The sequence below is a fragment of the Mustela nigripes genome, chromosome 4 (genome assembly GCF_022355385.1).
Source record: "Mustela nigripes isolate SB6536 chromosome 4, MUSNIG.SB6536, whole genome shotgun sequence".
In the NCBI taxonomy this organism is placed as follows: Eukaryota; Metazoa; Chordata; class Mammalia; order Carnivora; family Mustelidae; genus Mustela; species Mustela nigripes.
In genome coordinates, this window is record NC_081560.1 from 135811714 (window position 1) to 135829612 (window position 17899).

Sequence of the window (17899 nt, forward strand, 5' to 3'; positions counted from 1 at the left end):
AGGCCCTGGTTAAGCAAAGAGGAGACCTGTGGCCTCTGAGGTGGGATTGGTCTGGGATGCTCCAGGAACCCTAGAAGCTGGTGGTGGCTGAACCACAGTGACTGAAGGCTGAGAGGACTGGGCTCTTCAGGCCAGAGAGAATGAACAGGACCGGGCCAACGGCACAGGACATGGGACATGGTCCCTGTGTGGTCTTTGGCTTCCATCCTGAGAGGAGGCAGGCAGCAAGGCCCTGGAGGACGTCGGGTGGGGGTGGATCAACGGGTTATGCATTTTTAAGAAACACATTTTGGCTTCTGCGTCAAACAGAGAATTGACTCTTGTGGGCAACAACGGAAGCAAGGTGACCAGCCAAGAGGCCATTCCCCTGTGCACATAGGACATGGTGGGGTGTCGCAGCACAGTGGCGGTATCTGCTCGGTGGTCCTCAACACCTGAATGGGAGGGGGTCTGCCAGAGGTGTCTGTGAGAAGGCAGTGTGGGGGACCGGAAGCTGGGTGGATTGGGTTTATCAGCTGTTCTTGAACAGATCCTACCGTCTCCCCTGGGGAGAGTTTTCTGAATCACTCCTCAGCTGGACGTTCCCAAAGGGCAGGATCTTTACACCTGAGGGGCTTTATCTGCCTTCCCAGTTCCCGAGCCCCACAGCTCGCCATGCGATGGGCGCCTGCAGCCACAGCTTCAAGCCCCGTCCACTGCGTCTCGGCGACTGTGTCTGGCAGACTGCAGATCGGCTGCCACACCTTAACTGTGTCCCCGCTTTTCTTAGAAAAGCTTTTTCCACGTACTGCATTACATTCGCTTCTCTCATTTCTTATTTCTCATGTTGGCTTTAAAATCCTCAGACCAGAGCATCAGACAGGGAAAGACACTTTAAAAAAATAATTTTTAAAGCAGCTTTGAGCAGTGAAAATTCTCATTGAAGGTGTACAACCCAATGGTTTTTAGTAGATATCGAGTTTCCTGACCATCCCTGACCGTCACCTGGATCCAGCTATAGAACATTTCCCCCGGTGGGGGGCCGTCTCCCGTGGACTGTCCATTTGTAGCCACTCCCCAGTATTCTTGTGCTTGAGGCATTTCCTTGGAGTGATTTTGTGTGTGAGTAATGGAATGTTGCGTTCTTGTGTGATAGCTTATCGCTGTCAAAGATAAGGATGTAGCTTCTGCTGGGAGCAATTTGTGGCAGGCCCTGAGTAAAGAATATTTTTAGTATCAATAGAGAAGAGGCTAAGTAGTTTAGGGAAAGGATTAAAAAAATGACTGGGTGGGTGAATTTTTTTTTTTTAATTTCCAAGGTTAGGTTCACTCATCCTCATCTTTGTAAATGTGCTCTGTCAGCTTTCATCCATATTCATGGGACTTCCTCACAATCAGCTCCATTCAGGACAGCAAACCATTAACATCTGAGAAGTGTAGACTTGACATATCAGCTTTATTCCTCATGAACTCCCAGGCTTGCCAAAGCTGCTTCCCTCAGTGAGAACCAGCCCGGGAAGTGGATCAAAAGCACTTTGTGGTACATTCAGAGGGCTCTCAGGCACTTGAGAGGTCTCTGTGTCTCTGCCCAGCTGGGAGCCTTTCGGTCTTTGCCTGTTTGCTCTGATCCCTCATGCAGGCACTGGTACCAATGCGTGTTACATGGAGGACATGAACAACATCGACCTGGTGGAAGGCGACGAGGGGAGGATGTGCATCAGCACGGAGTGGGGGGCCTTCGGGGACGACGGGGCTCTGGAGGACATCCGTACCGAGTTCGACCGGGAGCTGGACCTCGGCTCTCTCAACCCCGGGAAGCAGCTGTGAGTCCCCTTGTGCTGTCATCGGGGCGTTGGCATCAGGAAATACCCAGTCCCTCAGGTACACCTTGAATGTGGGAGGCTTTCCAGTGGTGACCAGTTACCTGTCACAAGGCCAGGCTTGGGTTTTAGTTTCATCGGGCACCTGTGAAAGTGAAGGTGAGGAGATGGAGTGATCTCCTCTAGGTCATAACCCAATTCTAATTCAGTCCCTATTTCTAGAGTGTGTACATGTTGGGGGGTGGCTACCCCTGGGGACCAGGTGCTTCGCGTCCTGCCATCTTGGTGCCTTTGGACGCTCAGCCACAGAACAAACCCAGTGCAGCCCAAGGGAGCAGGACCCAGGGAAGTTTGTAGGTGCTGCGGTGCCTTCCCAGCTCAGGTCTTGGGGAGTCTTTCTCGGCTCTCACACCATGCTCACCAGGAGAAGAGCGACTGGGGGTCTGCGTCAGCTCTGCCTACACGCTGAACCCCCAGAGCTGCACATCTGAGTTTTCTTTCCTTTCTATGCACGCTGTCTTACACGTTATTGGTTCTCATTAAGTGTTTGTTGAATGAAAAGGTGTTTAAAATTTTTTAAAAAATAATTTTAGGCTTACAGAAAAGTTACAAAAATGGTTCAAGATTCCCCTCCACCCAGATTCTTTAAGTATGAATATTCTCTCTCTGTTTCTGTGTATATGTATATACATACACATATACACAAAATGTCTGAATAAAATTACTTTTCTGAGTCATTTGAAACTAAGTTGCAAATATAATATTCCTTCACTCCTGAATACTTCAAAGTGTATTATCTGCAAACGAGTATAGTCTCTCCCAGAACCAAAGTATAATAGTCAAAATTAGGAAATTAACACTTAATCAGTTCTAATATCTAATTTACAGACCTTACTCAAAATTCATTAGCTGTCCCATTAATGTCCTCTATAAAACAAGAAAAAAGGAATGGTCCTGGCCCAGGCTCTGTTCAGGATCACCCATGACAGCTTGTGGCTTTCTCTTGAGCCTCTTTGAGCCTGGAAACCCTCTGTAGTATCTCTTTTTCGTGAGCTTAAAGCGTGCAAGCCATTTATTACACAGAATGTCCCTCAACTGTCTGAGGTTTCCTCGTGATTAGATTCAGGTGTGCATTTTCGGCAGGACGGTCACAGAAGAGACGTGGGCCCTCCTCAGTGCATCATGTCTGGAGGCCCTGGACGTTTGTTCATTCCTTGCTTGGCTCCCCCAGATCACTTGGCCAGGGGGCTGCATAACAGGTTCTCCCAGAAGTTGTTACTATCCCTTCTGTCATGAATACTGTCTGGTGAAGAGATACTTGGAGACTATGGAAATATCCTGTTTCCCATTAACTTTCACTCTTTATTTTGAGCATCCATTGATGAATTTCTAAATTCATTGTCTTTCTTTGTTGTGATTCTCCTGTAAACCATGGCTTTCCTGTCTCCTCCATCTATCTGTTTATCTTTGTAGGAATCCTCATAGGATTCTTCCTCTTATTTAATGGGGTATTATTTATTCCTATCATTATTTATTTTGATGCTTGGATATTTCCACATTTGGCCAACGGAAGCCCCTTCAAGCTGGTCCTGTGTCCTTTCGATGTGTTCTCATCACTCTTTATGGACTTTCTTATTTTCTGGCCCTGTAAGATGTTCCAGGCTTCTTGTACATTTGTCTAGCCCCAGCCAATTTTCCAAGAAGCTCTGATGAGTAAATAGTTAAAATACCTCCTAGAAACCATTCAGACAGTAGCACTGCATGCCCAGAAAGCAAATTTCTGCTTTGGATATCCCTGCATCCCTGGTGTGCCCCCCAGGTACACACCCATTTCACCGGTGACACAGCCGTTATGGCCCAAGACCATCATCACCCTCATCACCCTCGCTCTCTCCATTTCACCTAAAAAGCCAAAGACTATAATAAGAGATGAGGAAGGACACTATATCATACTCAAAGGGTGTGTCCAACAAGAAGATTTAACAATTTTAAATATCTATGCCCCCAACGTGGGAGCAGCCAACTATATAAACCAATTAATAACAAAATCAAAGAAACACATCAACAATAATACAATAATAGTAGGGGACTTTAACACTCCCCTCACTGAAATGGACAGATCATCCAAGCAAAAGATCAGCAAGGAAATAAAGGCCTTAAACAACAAACTGGACCAGGTGGACATCATAGATATATTCAGAACATTTCATCCCAAAGCAACAGAATACACATTCTTCTCTAGTGCACATGGAACATTCTCAAGGATAGATCACATCCTTGGTCTTAAATCAGGACTCAACCGGTATCAAAAGATTGGCATCATTCCCTGCATATTTTCAGACCACAATGCTCTAAAGCTAGAACTCAACCACAAAAGGAAGTTTGAAAAGAACCCAAATACATGGAGACTAAACAGCATCCTTCTAAAGAATGAATGGGTCAACCGGGAAATTTAAGAAGAATTGAAAAAAATCATGCAAACAAATGATAATGAAAATACAATGGTTCAAAATCTGTGGGACACAACAAAGGCAGTCCTGCGAGGAAAATATATAGCGGTACAAGCCTTTCTCAAGAAACAAGAAAGGTCTCAGGTACACAACCTAACCCTACACCTAAAGGAGCTGGAGAAAGAACAAGAAAGAAACCCTAAGCCCAGCAGGAGAAGAGAAATCATAAAGATCAGAGCAGAAATCAATGAAATAGAAACCAAAAAAACAATAGAACAAATCAACGAAAGTAGGAGCTGGTTCCTTGAAAGAATTAATAAAATTGATAAACCCCTGGCCTGACTTATCAAAAAGAAAAGAGAAAGGACCCAAATAAATAAAATCATGAATGAAAGAGGAGAGATCACAACTAACACCAAAGAAATACAAACTATTATAAGAACATACTATGAGCAACTCTACGGCATTTCACCTAAAATAAATTTCACTCCCCCAAACCCAACCTGGATTTCTTTTGATTGTCTTCTGTTTCTGCGATGTTCTACAACTTTCTCTAATGAAATAGATAAAGTTGATTAGAAAACAGGTTGTCCTTGATTTTGTGCCCTATTATGTTGGGAGAATAAAAATTAAATTTAGTTGTTTGCCTGGGAAACAGTTAGTCATTGCTTGTCGGATGCAGATTCGGAATCAAGGTGTGGGCAGCCCAGTGGGATATTCCATCCACACTATTGGAGAGCCTTTCAAGCCCATCTCCCAGACAGAGTATCTTTCTTTCTTGGCCCAAAGTATGGCGTAGGCATTGGAAGCATCTGAAATTTGCCATGGTTGGTGGTCTGGGGGGCACCTGAAATCCCTGAGGTTGGGATTCCTTATGCCTCATATGAGAATGGTATCCCCATGGCCAGGGGTGATAAAGATTCTTGGATTCAAGCACTTCAGGAGCAGGAAGGAATCATAGATCTCCTCTAGTGCAGTTCTCTCCTTTTATAGGTTAGGGGAGTGCAGTCCAGAGGAGACAAGTGAGCTCCCAAAGGCACCCGAGGCTGTGAAGGGGCCTAAGGCCCCCTGACCCATGGAGTGGTGCTTCCATTTCTCATGACCCTTGACCACGGCCGTGGCTCATGGGCAAAGGATGCTACACACCCATAACCACAGCTATTACTGATCTGTTCACCAAATCGTAGGTTTGAGAAGATGATCAGCGGCCTGTACCTGGGCGAACTTGTCAGGATCATCTTGCTGAAGATGGCCAAGGCAGGTCTCCTGTTTGGTGGCAAGAAGTCCTCTGCTCTCCACACAAAGGGCAAGATTGAAACACGGCACGTGGCTGCTATGGAGAAGTAAGCTGCCGGCTGGGTGCCTTCACCTTGGATCTGCAGTGGGTGAGGGTGGGTAGCCAGGGTGTGGTATGCTTATGGAAGTGGCACAGCGGAAGGGACCAGCTCCATCCTGATCTTCACCAGGACACCTTCAGACCAGGGCCCAGCTTTGGGTGCATTAGCAATGCCTGCTGAGACTCGGATGTGGCTTCTTGCTGGTTTCATTGGCCAGGGAGTCTGGGGTTGGAGGCCTATGCCTTTCTTATATTTTGCTGCCTTCTTCCTCCTGCCTTCACCACCTGAAGTGGTGACTTAAAACTTTTTTGGGGTCCCAGATCCCTTTGAGGATCTAATTCAAATTCTGGACCCTTTACCACAAAAATGCATGTTTGTACTCAATTTTGCTTATAATATTGGGCATCCTTTGGCCCATTAGTGACCATGCATGTCTAAGAGCTCCTGCTATAACAAGTACTTGGTACTTTTGGGGACTGGCCTTGGCTTTGATGACTTGAGGCCTCACACAGAGGTCCCTGCAATGAGGAGATGGCTGGTGAAGGCGACTGCCTCCAGTCCACTCAGGGTCCTGTTCTGCAGGCTTAGAAACCCTGGCACTGGCCTGAGCTTTGCAATCAGTTTAGATTCTGAGCTCTGCAAAGTGGCCTCTGACTCCTAGAATCCATTTGTGCAGAGCATGGCAGAGACTGAGTTTCTGTGGAAGGCAGAATAGTAGAGTCAGGTCAAATCCTGACCCTTGCACTACCTAGCTCTGTGACTGGGGACAAGTACCCCACTCTACGCCTGTCAGATCTTCAGACGAGTGCCCGGCACATTGTGACAGCTCAGTGAACGGTGGCCGCTATGATCATTGTTGATACGGTTTTCATTATTATATCACGATGTGCCAGCTTGCTTGTTTTCACAATCTGGAGAGGCGGGAAAGCTGGTTCTCTAGGGGACTTCCATGGGATGGCGAACTGTGGCCTCTCATTGCCGTCCCCTGGCCAGGTATAAGGAAGGCCTTGCCAATACCAGAGAGATCCTGACAGATCTGGGCCTGGAGCCTTCGGAGGCCGACTGCATCGCTGTGCAGCACGTCTGCACCATCGTCTCCTTCCGCTCAGCCAACCTCTGCGCCACGACCCTGGCCGCCATCCTGACACGCCTGCGGGAGAACAAGAAGCTGGTGAGGCTCCGGACCACGGTGGGCGTGGACGGCACACTCTACAAGATACACCCTCAGTGAGTACTGCCTGCGCCCCACTCCCTCCACCCCCAAACAGAGACCCAGCACGCTCTCCGAACTGTGCTGCTTTTCTGTGGGGCTGGAGCCAACCACCTCCTCCTGCTACTGAGTTTCCAGGAGAAGGAGAGACCGTATGCCTCTAGCTAGGTTATTTTGGGGGGATTGTTCTTAAAGAAATGCTCTGCTACATCTGACTAGAAGGGCGTTCACCCAGACACTTATCCATCTGTCCATCTATCCATCCAGCTATCTATTACTATTGAATACCTACTGAGATTGGAAAATAAAATACACTCAAGTTATAGATGGGGAAAGATCTGAAGGGCAGAGGTTGCCAAGTTCACAGGAAGGATACGGTAGGAAAGTGCAGGGAAATGAGAATTTCCCAGGAGGAGGGAGTGGGAGAGCCCCTCTGGCTGACAGAGGTGGTTTTGGGAGTCAGGCAGGTATATGCTGGAAAGAGCTGGGGAAAGGACCCTTCCCCTTTGGACGCAGATGATTCTCGGCTAATACAGTATGTGCAGACATGCCCTACTTATTGAAATATTAGTGATGAATAAACTAACCACTTCTTTGAGGCTCCAAGAGTCCCTTTCACCACCCTAGCTGCCCTAGCCCTTCCCCCCAGTCAGCCCCTTGCCTCCCCATCATTCGGTAACTAAAGGGTTGGGCCCAGCCCAGAAAGACGGCTCAGGACCCCCATTCCGCACCTATGTCTATCCCCACTGGCCAGGCCTGGGCCTTTATGGTTGTTACACATTTTGCTGTCGCCCCTGACTTCAGATACCCGAAGCGACTGCACAAGGTGGTAAGGAGACTGGTCCCGAACTGTGACGTCCGCTTCCTCTTGTCGGAGAGCGGCAGCACCAAGGGGGCTGCCATGGTGACCGCAGTAGCCTCCCGTGTACAGGCCCAACGGAAGCAGATTGACCATGTGCTGGCTCTGTTCCGGCTGACTCCAGAGCAGCTCAAGGATGTGCAGGGCAAGATGCGGACAGAGTTCGAGAACGGGCTGAGAAAGGACACCCACCTGACGGCCACCGTCAAGATGCTGCCTACCTATGTCTGCGGGATGCCGGATGGCACAGGTGGGCCACGATCAGAGCTCCCGCCCAAACTCCTTAAATCCAGTTAGGCTTTAATTTTTTAAAAAAAATTTTAAAAAAGATTTTATATCTTTGAGAGAGGAAGAGAGAGGACGAGCAGGGGAGAAGGAGAGAGGGAGAGAGAGAAGCAGACTACGCACTCAGTAGGGAGCCCAACTCAGGACTCAATCCGAGGACCCTGGGGTCATGACCTGAGCCAAAGGCAGATGCTTAACTGATGGAGCCATCTAGGCACCTCAGGATTTTAGTTTTAAAAGCCTTGTATTCATGTCTGTAATGGAGGGAGGGGGAGTAGGGTAGAAAGTCAGTACAGTGATTCTATTTGCCTTGGTGGATCCTGGGCATTTGCAATGGACAAATACCCTAGTGAGGTCACACGTGTGTCTGCGTAGCTGAGAACATGGCGTGTACATCATGCTGCTGGCGACGGAAGCCCAGGCTTTGCCCTCGGAGCTGCCATCTGGACACTTGGACTTGTCTGGCTTGTCTCCTGCCTGCTACCCTGCCTCTCCTCTCCCAGGGCTTGGCTCTTCCTCTCTGCTCTCATTGCTTTCTGCCCCTGACTTTTCTGACGCTTGATTCTTCTCTGTGCTCAGCCAAGAGGAGCCACGACACAAGGTGGACTCTTCTTGAGACAACTGACTTCACCTCTCTGAACCTCAGGGGCCTCACTTAGAAATAATGACCTTTGTAAAATGCTCTAGGTCTTGTACTTTGTTTTGGAATCTTTAATTTCATCTCATCCTCAGAACCACTTGGGATGTTTCACAAAGAAAAAAATGATTCCCATTTTATTGCTGCCAAAACGGAGACTCAGAGAGGTCAGATGGCATCCTCAGGGTCGCACAGCTGCACTTGGGGACTCTCAGCAACAGAGATCTTTCCAGAGCCAATATCCTTCGAGTCTACATGGGAAAGAAACTAAGAGCATAAAAGACAGTGTTCAAGTGTTTATTCTTTCGTCCTTTTCATCCTTCTGCCTTCGTTTTTTAATTATAATTTTTAAATAAAGATTTTACTTATTTGAGAAAGAGTGAGAGAGAGAGAGAGCATGAGAGTGGGGTGAGGAGCAGAGAGAGACAGACTCCCTGCCTAGCAGGGAGCCTGACGCAGGGCTCGATCTCAGGACTCTGTGATCATGAGCTGAGCTGAAGGCAGATGCTTAACCGACTGAGCCAGCCAGGTGCCCCTGCCTTCATTTGTCAAAGTTCCATTAAGCACCTACTAAATGTCAGGCTCTGGTCCAGGCCTGGTGATAGCACGGGGAAGGAAACACAGTCCCTACCCTTGTGGAGCCTACGTTCTGTTGGGCTTGCAGACAATAGACAAACACCATATGAGGCCCTGTAGCAGCAGGGGCTACGAAGAAAATCGGGAGAAGGCTTTAGGGCTGGCTGGGAGTGCTGTCTTTAGCAAATTCAGGAACCAGCAGAATGAACAGTGAGGACAGAACAGAATGAGGGAGGCAGAGGGCAAGGTGAAAGGTCATATAGGACAGGCTCTGATGCTCCACCATGTTAGAGAAATGAGAGATAGATACTGTTGGAGTGGCCCTGGATGGTAATGGGGGGCTGGCCTTGACATGGCTTCTTGTGGGTCAGGAGCAGGTGTGGGAATCCACACGTGGGAGAAGCAGGGGGCAGGAAGAACTCTTTCATGCTCATGGGGAATAACTCCTGTAGGCCATAGAGACAGGATGGAAACATCCCCCAGATTTCACTGTGGTCAGTGTAGCCTGACTTGGATTCGCCTTCAGAGGCTCCTTAAGCTTAAGCATCATATGCAGCCTCTACCAGGTAACAAGAAAAGCGGACTGGCCTTGGACAGGCTCAAAGTGCTTTCCAGGGCCTGGAGGCTGCGCTGGGGGACTGCCACTCTCCTCTGGCTCGGGGGCCCCCAAGGAGAAGGCTCCGAGTCGGCTCTGGGTCGGCAGCTCCTCTTCCTCTCAGTGCCTCCACACCAGCCCCTGCTCTGTGCATGCTGGAGGAACTCAGCGCCCACTTTTTCCCCCCTCAGAGAAAGGAAAGTTCCTGGCCCTGGATCTGGGGGGAACCAACTTCCGGGTCCTCCTGGTAAAGATCAGAAGTGGACGGAGGTCGGTGCGAATGTACAACAAGATCTTTGCCATCCCCTTGGAGATCATGCAGGGCACTGGCGAGGAGGTATAGGCGGGTTGGGGGAGTTCCACACCCCGGGATGCCGGGATGCCGGCCTGCCGCCCCACTGCCCTGTGTTGCTGTTGGCCAGGAATGACTGCCCCTTTCTCCCCACAGCTGTTTGACCACATTGTGCAGTGCATCGCCGATTTCCTGGACTACATGGGCCTCAAGGGAGCCCAGCTGCCTCTGGGCTTCACGTTCTCCTTTCCCTGCCGACAGACAAGCATCGACAAGGTGGGACAGCCCTGCAGACTTGGAGGCAGCCTGGCGCGCTTCCCTCCTCCCCGAGAAGACTCTCACAGGGTCTGGGGCTGAGGAAACGTAACCAAGCCTTTGAACTATTTCATGTTTTCCATTTCTTTCTTTTTTTTTTTTTAAAGATATTTATTTATTTATTTGATAGAGAGAGATCACAAGTAGGCAGAGAGGCAGGCAGAGAGAGAGGGAGAAACAAGCTCCCCGCTGAGCAGAGAGCCCGATGTGGGGCTCGATCCCAGGACCCTGAGATCATGACCTGAGCTGAAGGCAGAGGCTTAAACCACTGAGCCACCCAGGCGCCCCGTCATGTTTTCCATTTCTTATGTTCTATTTTCACCTTTAGGAAATAGTTCCTTGTATGTATATACACTATTTTTTTTTTTTTACTTAAAAAAATTAACATATAATGTATTACTTGCTTCAGGGGTACAGGTCTGTGATTCATCATTCTTACACAATTCACAGCACTCACCAAGCACATACTCTCCCCAATGTCCAGAATCAGCCACCCCATCCCTCCTACTCCCCACCCCCCAGCAACTCTGTTTGTTTCCTGAGGTTAAGAGTCTCTTATGGTTTGTCTCCCTCCCCAGTCCCATCTTGTTTCATTTTTCCCTCCCTACCCCCATGGCCTCCTGCCCCACATCTTCTTTATCCATTCATCTGTTGTTGGGCATCTAGGCTCTTTCCATAGTTTGTCTATTGTGGACATTGCTGCTATAAACATTTGGGTGCACGTGCCCCTTTGGATCACTACATTTATACACACTAGTTTTTTTTAAAGATTTTGTTTATTTATTTGACAGATAGAGATCGCAAGTAGGCAGAGAGGCAGGCAGAGAGAGAGAGAGGAGGAAGCAGGCTCCCTGCTGAGCAGAGAACCCGATGTGGGGCTCGATCCCAGAACCCTGGGATCATGACCTGAGCTGAAGGCAGAGGCTTTAACCCACTGAGCCACCCAGGCGCCCCTATACACACTATTTTTAATCACTGTGTTGTGGGAAAGTAAAACAGGGGCTCAGAGAGGTTAAGTCAGTTGTCCAAGTTGCCACATCTATAAACTGTGGTGGAAGGTTCCAATCCAGGACACTGGTGTAAGAGCCCAGGCTCTTGCATTTTGCCTCTGGGGGAGACCAGCACCCAAAACCAATGTCCTGAAACCATCTTGGCTGTAATACACAATACACCTATATATATAATTAAAATCTGCAAGTCAAGAAATAATGTCCTTGTTGTACGCATTCCACTCTCTTCTCTATCCCATCGCATTTTGAATATGAGAAGCTTGAGCCACACTGGTCTTGTCTGATGGGTTGGTAAAAAATCAGAACGGGAACAGATCTCTTCAGGGCTCTGAGAACACCATGGAAACACCCATGCCAGCAGCTCCTTCCTGCCCTAATTAAATCAGAGAATGGGGAGACAGGGGTTTAAAAGGCTGAAATATCTGGTCACACACCTAGCTCTCTTAAAATTAAAAATGCCAGAAGGCTAAGAGCCAGAATATCCATTTCTCAAGATTCCATTTTTCAAACATGTGCCAAGAAGGAGTGATCAAGGATGTTCACTACAGCACCCCTTTTAATAATGAAACATGAGAAATCGCTCCCATGGCAGCAGAGGGTGACTGAAGACACTGGCAGAGCCATCAGAAGGAATTACTTCCTTGATCTGCATTTACCAGGCACACACGTAGTGGTGCTCAGTGCCGGACACGGTTCTAAGTGCTTCGCGGATGCTACCCACTGGACTGGGAGGAACAGAGCGAGAGCGTGGGTCTGGAAGCTGAATCTTGGCTTCTCCACTTACTGACTGAATGACCCTGGGAAAATTGTTTAACCTCTCCGGACCTTGGTTTCCTCATTTAAAAACTGGAGATAAAAATAGTACTTATTTCACAAGTATTCTTTATTTCTACGCAATTATATTTGAGGAATATTCTGCTCGGGGAAGACATGGGGCAGATCCACATGAACTGACCTGGAAAGGTCTAGAAGACACATTATTAAGTAAGAAAACCAATTTCCACTAGTCCACACACAGTGTGAATTTATTTTAAAATAACGTAAACGGAGAGAAAGAGGTCTGGAGGGAGTCCTATCAGCCTGAGAGTAGAGGTTACCTCTCAGACTGGGGGGATGGGCAGTTAAAGGGGACTTTGTCCTTACCAGTAACACTTTAATTTTTTACAAGGGCAACATATTACTGTATGACTGCTGCCATTAAAAATTAATATACCATTAAGACAGCTGTGTGCAGCTGTCCACAGTCCTGAATGATCAATGAACTCCCAGGCACAGCAGCTCTTCCTGACCCAGGATACTGGGTCTCGAGGCCTCTTCCAGGAGTTCTGACAGGTTCATGGATACTCTGTTAAGAGGGAGGGGTAGACAGATGGACAGCTGGGAGCAAAGCCACTGATGGCTAGGGAGAAAAAAAGAAAGACTTTTAAAAATATATTATTTTTTGTGTAACAGCAACATTTTCAACTGTGGGTGTTGAATCTCTGGTGTTCTGCATACATCCATCAGTGAAGGGACAAGGGAGCCGAACTCCCCAAGGACTTGGAGAGAAGGAGGGAGACCAGGGCTAAGAGGCCCAGGGTGAGATGGCCATCTAGCCCATGGGGGTGAGGGCACTGCCGTCAGAGCTGTTCACTCCTGCTCCCACCCCAGCAGCTCTCTTGGCCTAGACACCCCAGCTAGACGTGCCCTCACCCCACCTCCAGCTCAGGCTGCAGAGTCTGAGGCTAGACTAACTCCACCTCTGGCTAGGAGTGTAAACTTGGGCTTTCTCTTAAAAAATGAAAAATAGGGTGCCTGGGTGGCTCAGATCTGCCTTCGGCTCAGGTTATGATCCCAGGGTCCTGGGATCGAGTCCTGCATCGGGCTCTCTGCTCAGCAGGGAGCCTGCTTCTCCATTTGCCTCTCTCTCTCTGTCTCTCGTGAATAAATACAGTAAATCTTTTAAAAATGAAAAATACTTTTTCTCAATATTGTAAAAATTATACAAGCGAACTTTGGGAAAACTAGAAAATATGGACACCCAAAAAGGAAAGACTAAAAGGCACCCATAATCTTGAACCCAGAGAGAACCCTTGTCAACTTCCTGGGATAGGCATTGTTGCATACCTTTTTCTAGATATGAATGTGTGTGTGTGCATGCATGCATGTGTCTGTGTGGTTTTTAAAAGAATAATATCTGTATTTGTTTAGTGTGTGTTCACTTTACAGTGTGTGGTGACCATCTTTCTCTAACGTTCACTGTTCTCTGACAGCCTGATTTTTTATGACTGCTTAATATTTTCTATATTCATGCATAAGATAATAGATCTCTATCATTAGAACGATAGGCTGCCTCTAGTTTTTCACTGTGGAACCATGCTTTGATGGATATGTTGTAGCTTTTAACTTTAATCACATCTTCATCTGTCCTTGACTGAATTAAACATGGAATCACGATGACCCAGGCCTAGTGACAAGCAGCCGACCACAGCACTTTGCATCTTTCTGATGCTGAGGTTGGGTAGTGGTCCCAGCAAACGGTTGCTCAAATGAATTTCTCCTCCTCTCCTTCAGGCAACACTCATTGAGTGGACCAAAGGCTTCAAGGCCACTGACTGTGAAGGGGAAGACATGGTGGACATGCTCAGGGAAGCCATCAAGAGGAGAAATGTATGTTACAGTGTTGAGGCTCATGCCTGACCTTGCGCCTTTTCCCAGGCCCCTTTGCTCTGCCACCCTGTGCCCCCCTTGGGCTGATACACCCCTCCTGAGACTACCTGGTGTGCACACCCAACTTTACAGTATGGCTGCTTCCTTTGCAGGAGTTCGACCTGGACATAGTTGCAGTTGTGAATGACACAGTGGGGACCATGATGACCTGCGGCCATGAAGATCCTAATTGTGAGATTGGCCTGATTGCAGGTAAGTGGTCAGGCATGTCCCATTAGATTACTCATGTCTGATCTTCTGGTGGTTTCCTTTTTACATGGTGTGAGGCTGGGCCAGGGGTGGGGCTGGCGTGGATGGAACATTGTTCCATTACACAGATGCTCTAAAGCCAGCTTTGTCCGTGGCAGAGATGAAGTTAAGATCAGCAGTCCAGGTTTCCTAATTTCTAAGACTTTACTTAGTATCTTTCTCCTTAAGAGCCCTAAGCCAACATTGTCCTTTTGTTGAGGAAGGAGAATGACACAGAAAGACGAGATTTTCAAATTAGGGGTTGGGGGCAGATTATCTGGAGTAGAAAGAGACCGCTCTTGGCTTGGGGCTGATTTCCATGCAGCTCTGATGTACATTTCCTCTGTTAGCTGACCTCTTCTGGCTGTGGGCATGAGGACGGGGAAGAGCTGGAAAGAAACCTAGAAGGGAAGGGGGTGGCCTGACATGTGATAGAGGCATTTGAGGGGACTTTGAGAGAATTCTGGCAGTGATTAAGGGCAAGGATGGATTTCAGAGGTCTGACTTTCTAATTGGCAAGGAGATGGGTAAGGTTTGAACTGGTAAAGACAGAGGCGATGAGCATTGCAACTGACAGGCACAGGTTAGTCATGAAAGAATCAGGGAAATTTGTTCCAGTTGTCTGTCTGGGCTTCCTGAAGGGGAGCAGTGGGTAGAACAAGGAGATGGGGATATAGTGAGATGCTTCCAAGGCCAGCTAAGAGGTTTCATCTCACTGGAACTCTTATCCACTTGGTGATGATGGACAGGTTACTCACTCTTCCTGGACTTGAGTTTCTTCATCTGTGGTAGGGGTCAGGCTAGAATTACGAGGGCAATGGGGTGAGACTTGTTTGATTGAACATAATAGTTGCCTGGACTGTTGCACTGAGAATAGTTCTGAGATCAGGTCAGGGGCAAAGGAGAGAGAAGGTGGCCACAGACACCAATGTTTATATCTCCAAGACTAGATAATTCCTCATGGTCCCTTCTAGCTCTGGCTGCTAAGTATAACTACTTGGGAGCCCATTTTGGGTGCCTGTAGCTTCACAGTAATGGTGAGGATAGGAAAGAGATGATCCGATGCAATGGTGAGGAGGAGGGGGAGGATGGTGTCCTCTCTTGTACCACATACTGTGTGGAGGAAGCATCTTGTTGTTTTCTTTAGAACAACCCTATAAGGCAGGGATTACTTCCTTTTTATAGATGAAGAAGATGGACCTCTGAAAGATGAGATTCTTGCCTGTAATCCCTGTGCTGTGAGGGTAAAGCTGGAATTCACACCCAGTCGTATCTGACTCCAAGCCTAAATTCCTCTCTACTGCCCTCCTCTGCCTCTTTAGGGCCTGGGGATGTCTCTTGCGACTAAAGTCCCTTCATGATTCCTTTCAGGAACAGGCAGCAACATGTGTTACATGGAGGAGATGAGGAACATCGAACTGCTGGAGGGGGACGAAGGGAAGATGTGCATTAACACAGAATGGGGGGGATTTGGAGATAATGGCTGCTTAGATGACATCCGGACCCAGTATGACAAGGAGGTGGATGAGGGGTCCTTGAACCCTGGCAAACAGAGGTGAGGAGGGCCAGTGTGTATATGTAAGCAGGGTGTGCACTGTATGACTTTATCAGACCGAGGGAGGGGTACTACATTCATATCGTAGCCGCTATAGCATTGTATTTTAATTATACGTCCCCATCAGAGGTCAGTGATGTGTCTTATTGGAACAAAAGCAAAATACAGGACAAGTTTCCAAGGAGTAGAAAGAAGGGGTGACTTTTTCTAATTACCATAAGGTACCATAAGGTCTAGGGTGTCTTTGGAAGTGATTTAAACACAGTCACCAAGTTTACTCACTGTGGGCCAAATGTTACAGGGCAGGGGCATGCTGATTCAGTGGGCCTGCTCAGGGTGGGCTTCTAGGACATCCTAGAGGTCAACATCCTCAGCCTTTCAAGGGCTGCTACCAGGTTGGTGACCTCTGTTGTTCTGGGGGTAGAGAAGTGACAGCGGGTGGCAGATGGGAGCACTGGTTCTCAGTCATGATGTCATGTCCCACCAGGGGCCACAGTCACTGGGGAGAGAGATTCCCATTACTAGCCGTACCAAAAATAGGGAAACCAACAAATGATTCTTTTAAAAAAAAATGAGTACATTTTTGCTTGTGTTCTCGTCTAGCTTCTCAAGGAAAAGAGAAAGAGGCAGGTAGGGGTAGAAGAAACGTGCTAGGAATTGATAATTAACTCAGGCCCTTCCATGACAGCAGGTGTTGGCAAACTTTTTCTGTAAAGGACCAGATTGTAAATGTTTTACTATGAGGCCATATGGTCTTTGTCATAATGAAGCTCAGTGTCTTAGTATATAAAATAAGATGAAAATATAGATTTATCATGATGATGATATCCCAGTGGGGAAGTTGAACAGATAGGAAATGTAATGGGATATGTGGGCCACAGATACCTTGTAGCTGTGGAACCAAGAACCAAGTATCCATACAAGGAGATACCTGGGGAAGGCCAGCGCTAGCCTTAATCATCCTTGGCCTTCCTTTAGCACTAGTCTTTGTAGCTAGGAGGAAGATGAGCTGTGGGGAGCTCAGCTGAACCAGGGCTTGCTCCAAAAAGAAGGGACCTTATCTCTGAATCCCAACTTGGGACATTTGAGTATCATGGCTCTTCTTAAGGGGCAAGTGCCGCCTTCTTCTTTTTTTAAGATTTTATTTATTTATTTGTCAGAAAGAGAGAGAGAGAGAGTACAAGGGGGAACAGCAGTCGGAGAGGGAAGCAGGCTTCTTGCTGAGCAAGGAGCCCAATGTGGGACTCAATCCCAGGACCCTGGGATCATGACCTGAACCAAAGGGAGACGCTTAACCGGCTGAGCCACCTAGGCAGCCCAGCACCTCATCACTGTTAGTGACACTGTCTCACCAGCCTGTGCGCAGTGCCTGGTCAGTGCCTGGTCAGGGCCTGCTGGTTACAAAGTCCCTTCTCCTCTTGTTTCTTCCCTCAGGGAGCTCACAGCCTGGTTTAAAAGGGGGGTTTGGCTCCCTTCCAACATGTTCAAGATCTCCTGGTGTGTGGAGTTTAAGTATAGTATTTCACAGAGCAGAATCTCTAATGGAACAGATTTCTTCAAATGCAAAGCCGAAGGGGATCTAGTAAACCAGATTCATAACACAAAGCCAGGGAGAACTGGCTCTGGGACCTGGAAAGGAACTCACTCAGTGCCCGCTGTGGACCAGATGCTGGCCTCCCAACACTCTTGCAGGATCAGGCTTTTGCTGTCTGTTTTACAGATGATGGCTCACAGTACTTGCTCCTGTGCCCAGCATGGGGCAGTGTGGGGACCTGCCTTCCTCCCGGTCCACAGGGCTCCAAAGACTGGCTGTCTCACATCGTGCAGACTTCTGCATTGCCCTTCTCTGGGCCTACTGCCCACTCTGTACCATCCCAAACCAGGTTTTACAGATGATGGCTCACAGTACTTGCTCCTGTGCCCAGCATGGGGCAGTGCGGGGACCTGCCTTCCTCCCGGTCCACAGGGCTCCAAAGACTGGCTGTCTCACATCGTGCAGACTTCTGCATTGCCCTTCTCTGGGCCTACTGCCCACTCTGTAC

The 17899-nt window shown here is 48.1% G+C and overlaps 1 protein-coding gene across 1 annotated transcript in view; it reads left to right on the top strand.

Annotated features, from left to right (window-relative positions):
* The window catches only part of HKDC1 (hexokinase domain containing 1), a 37034-nt gene that overhangs the window by 11782 nt on the left and 7353 nt on the right, over positions 1–17899 (top strand). Inside the window, exons 6-14 of the mRNA XM_059395828.1 lie at positions 1619–1802; positions 5437–5592; positions 6580–6813; positions 7601–7905; positions 9940–10085; positions 10197–10316; positions 13919–14014; positions 14167–14266; positions 15674–15857. Coding sequence (XP_059251811.1) covers positions 1619–1802; positions 5437–5592; positions 6580–6813; positions 7601–7905; positions 9940–10085; positions 10197–10316; positions 13919–14014; positions 14167–14266; positions 15674–15857 — 1525 coding nt within the window. The remainder of the gene's footprint in view (positions 1–1618; positions 1803–5436; positions 5593–6579; positions 6814–7600; positions 7906–9939; positions 10086–10196; positions 10317–13918; positions 14015–14166; positions 14267–15673; positions 15858–17899) is intronic.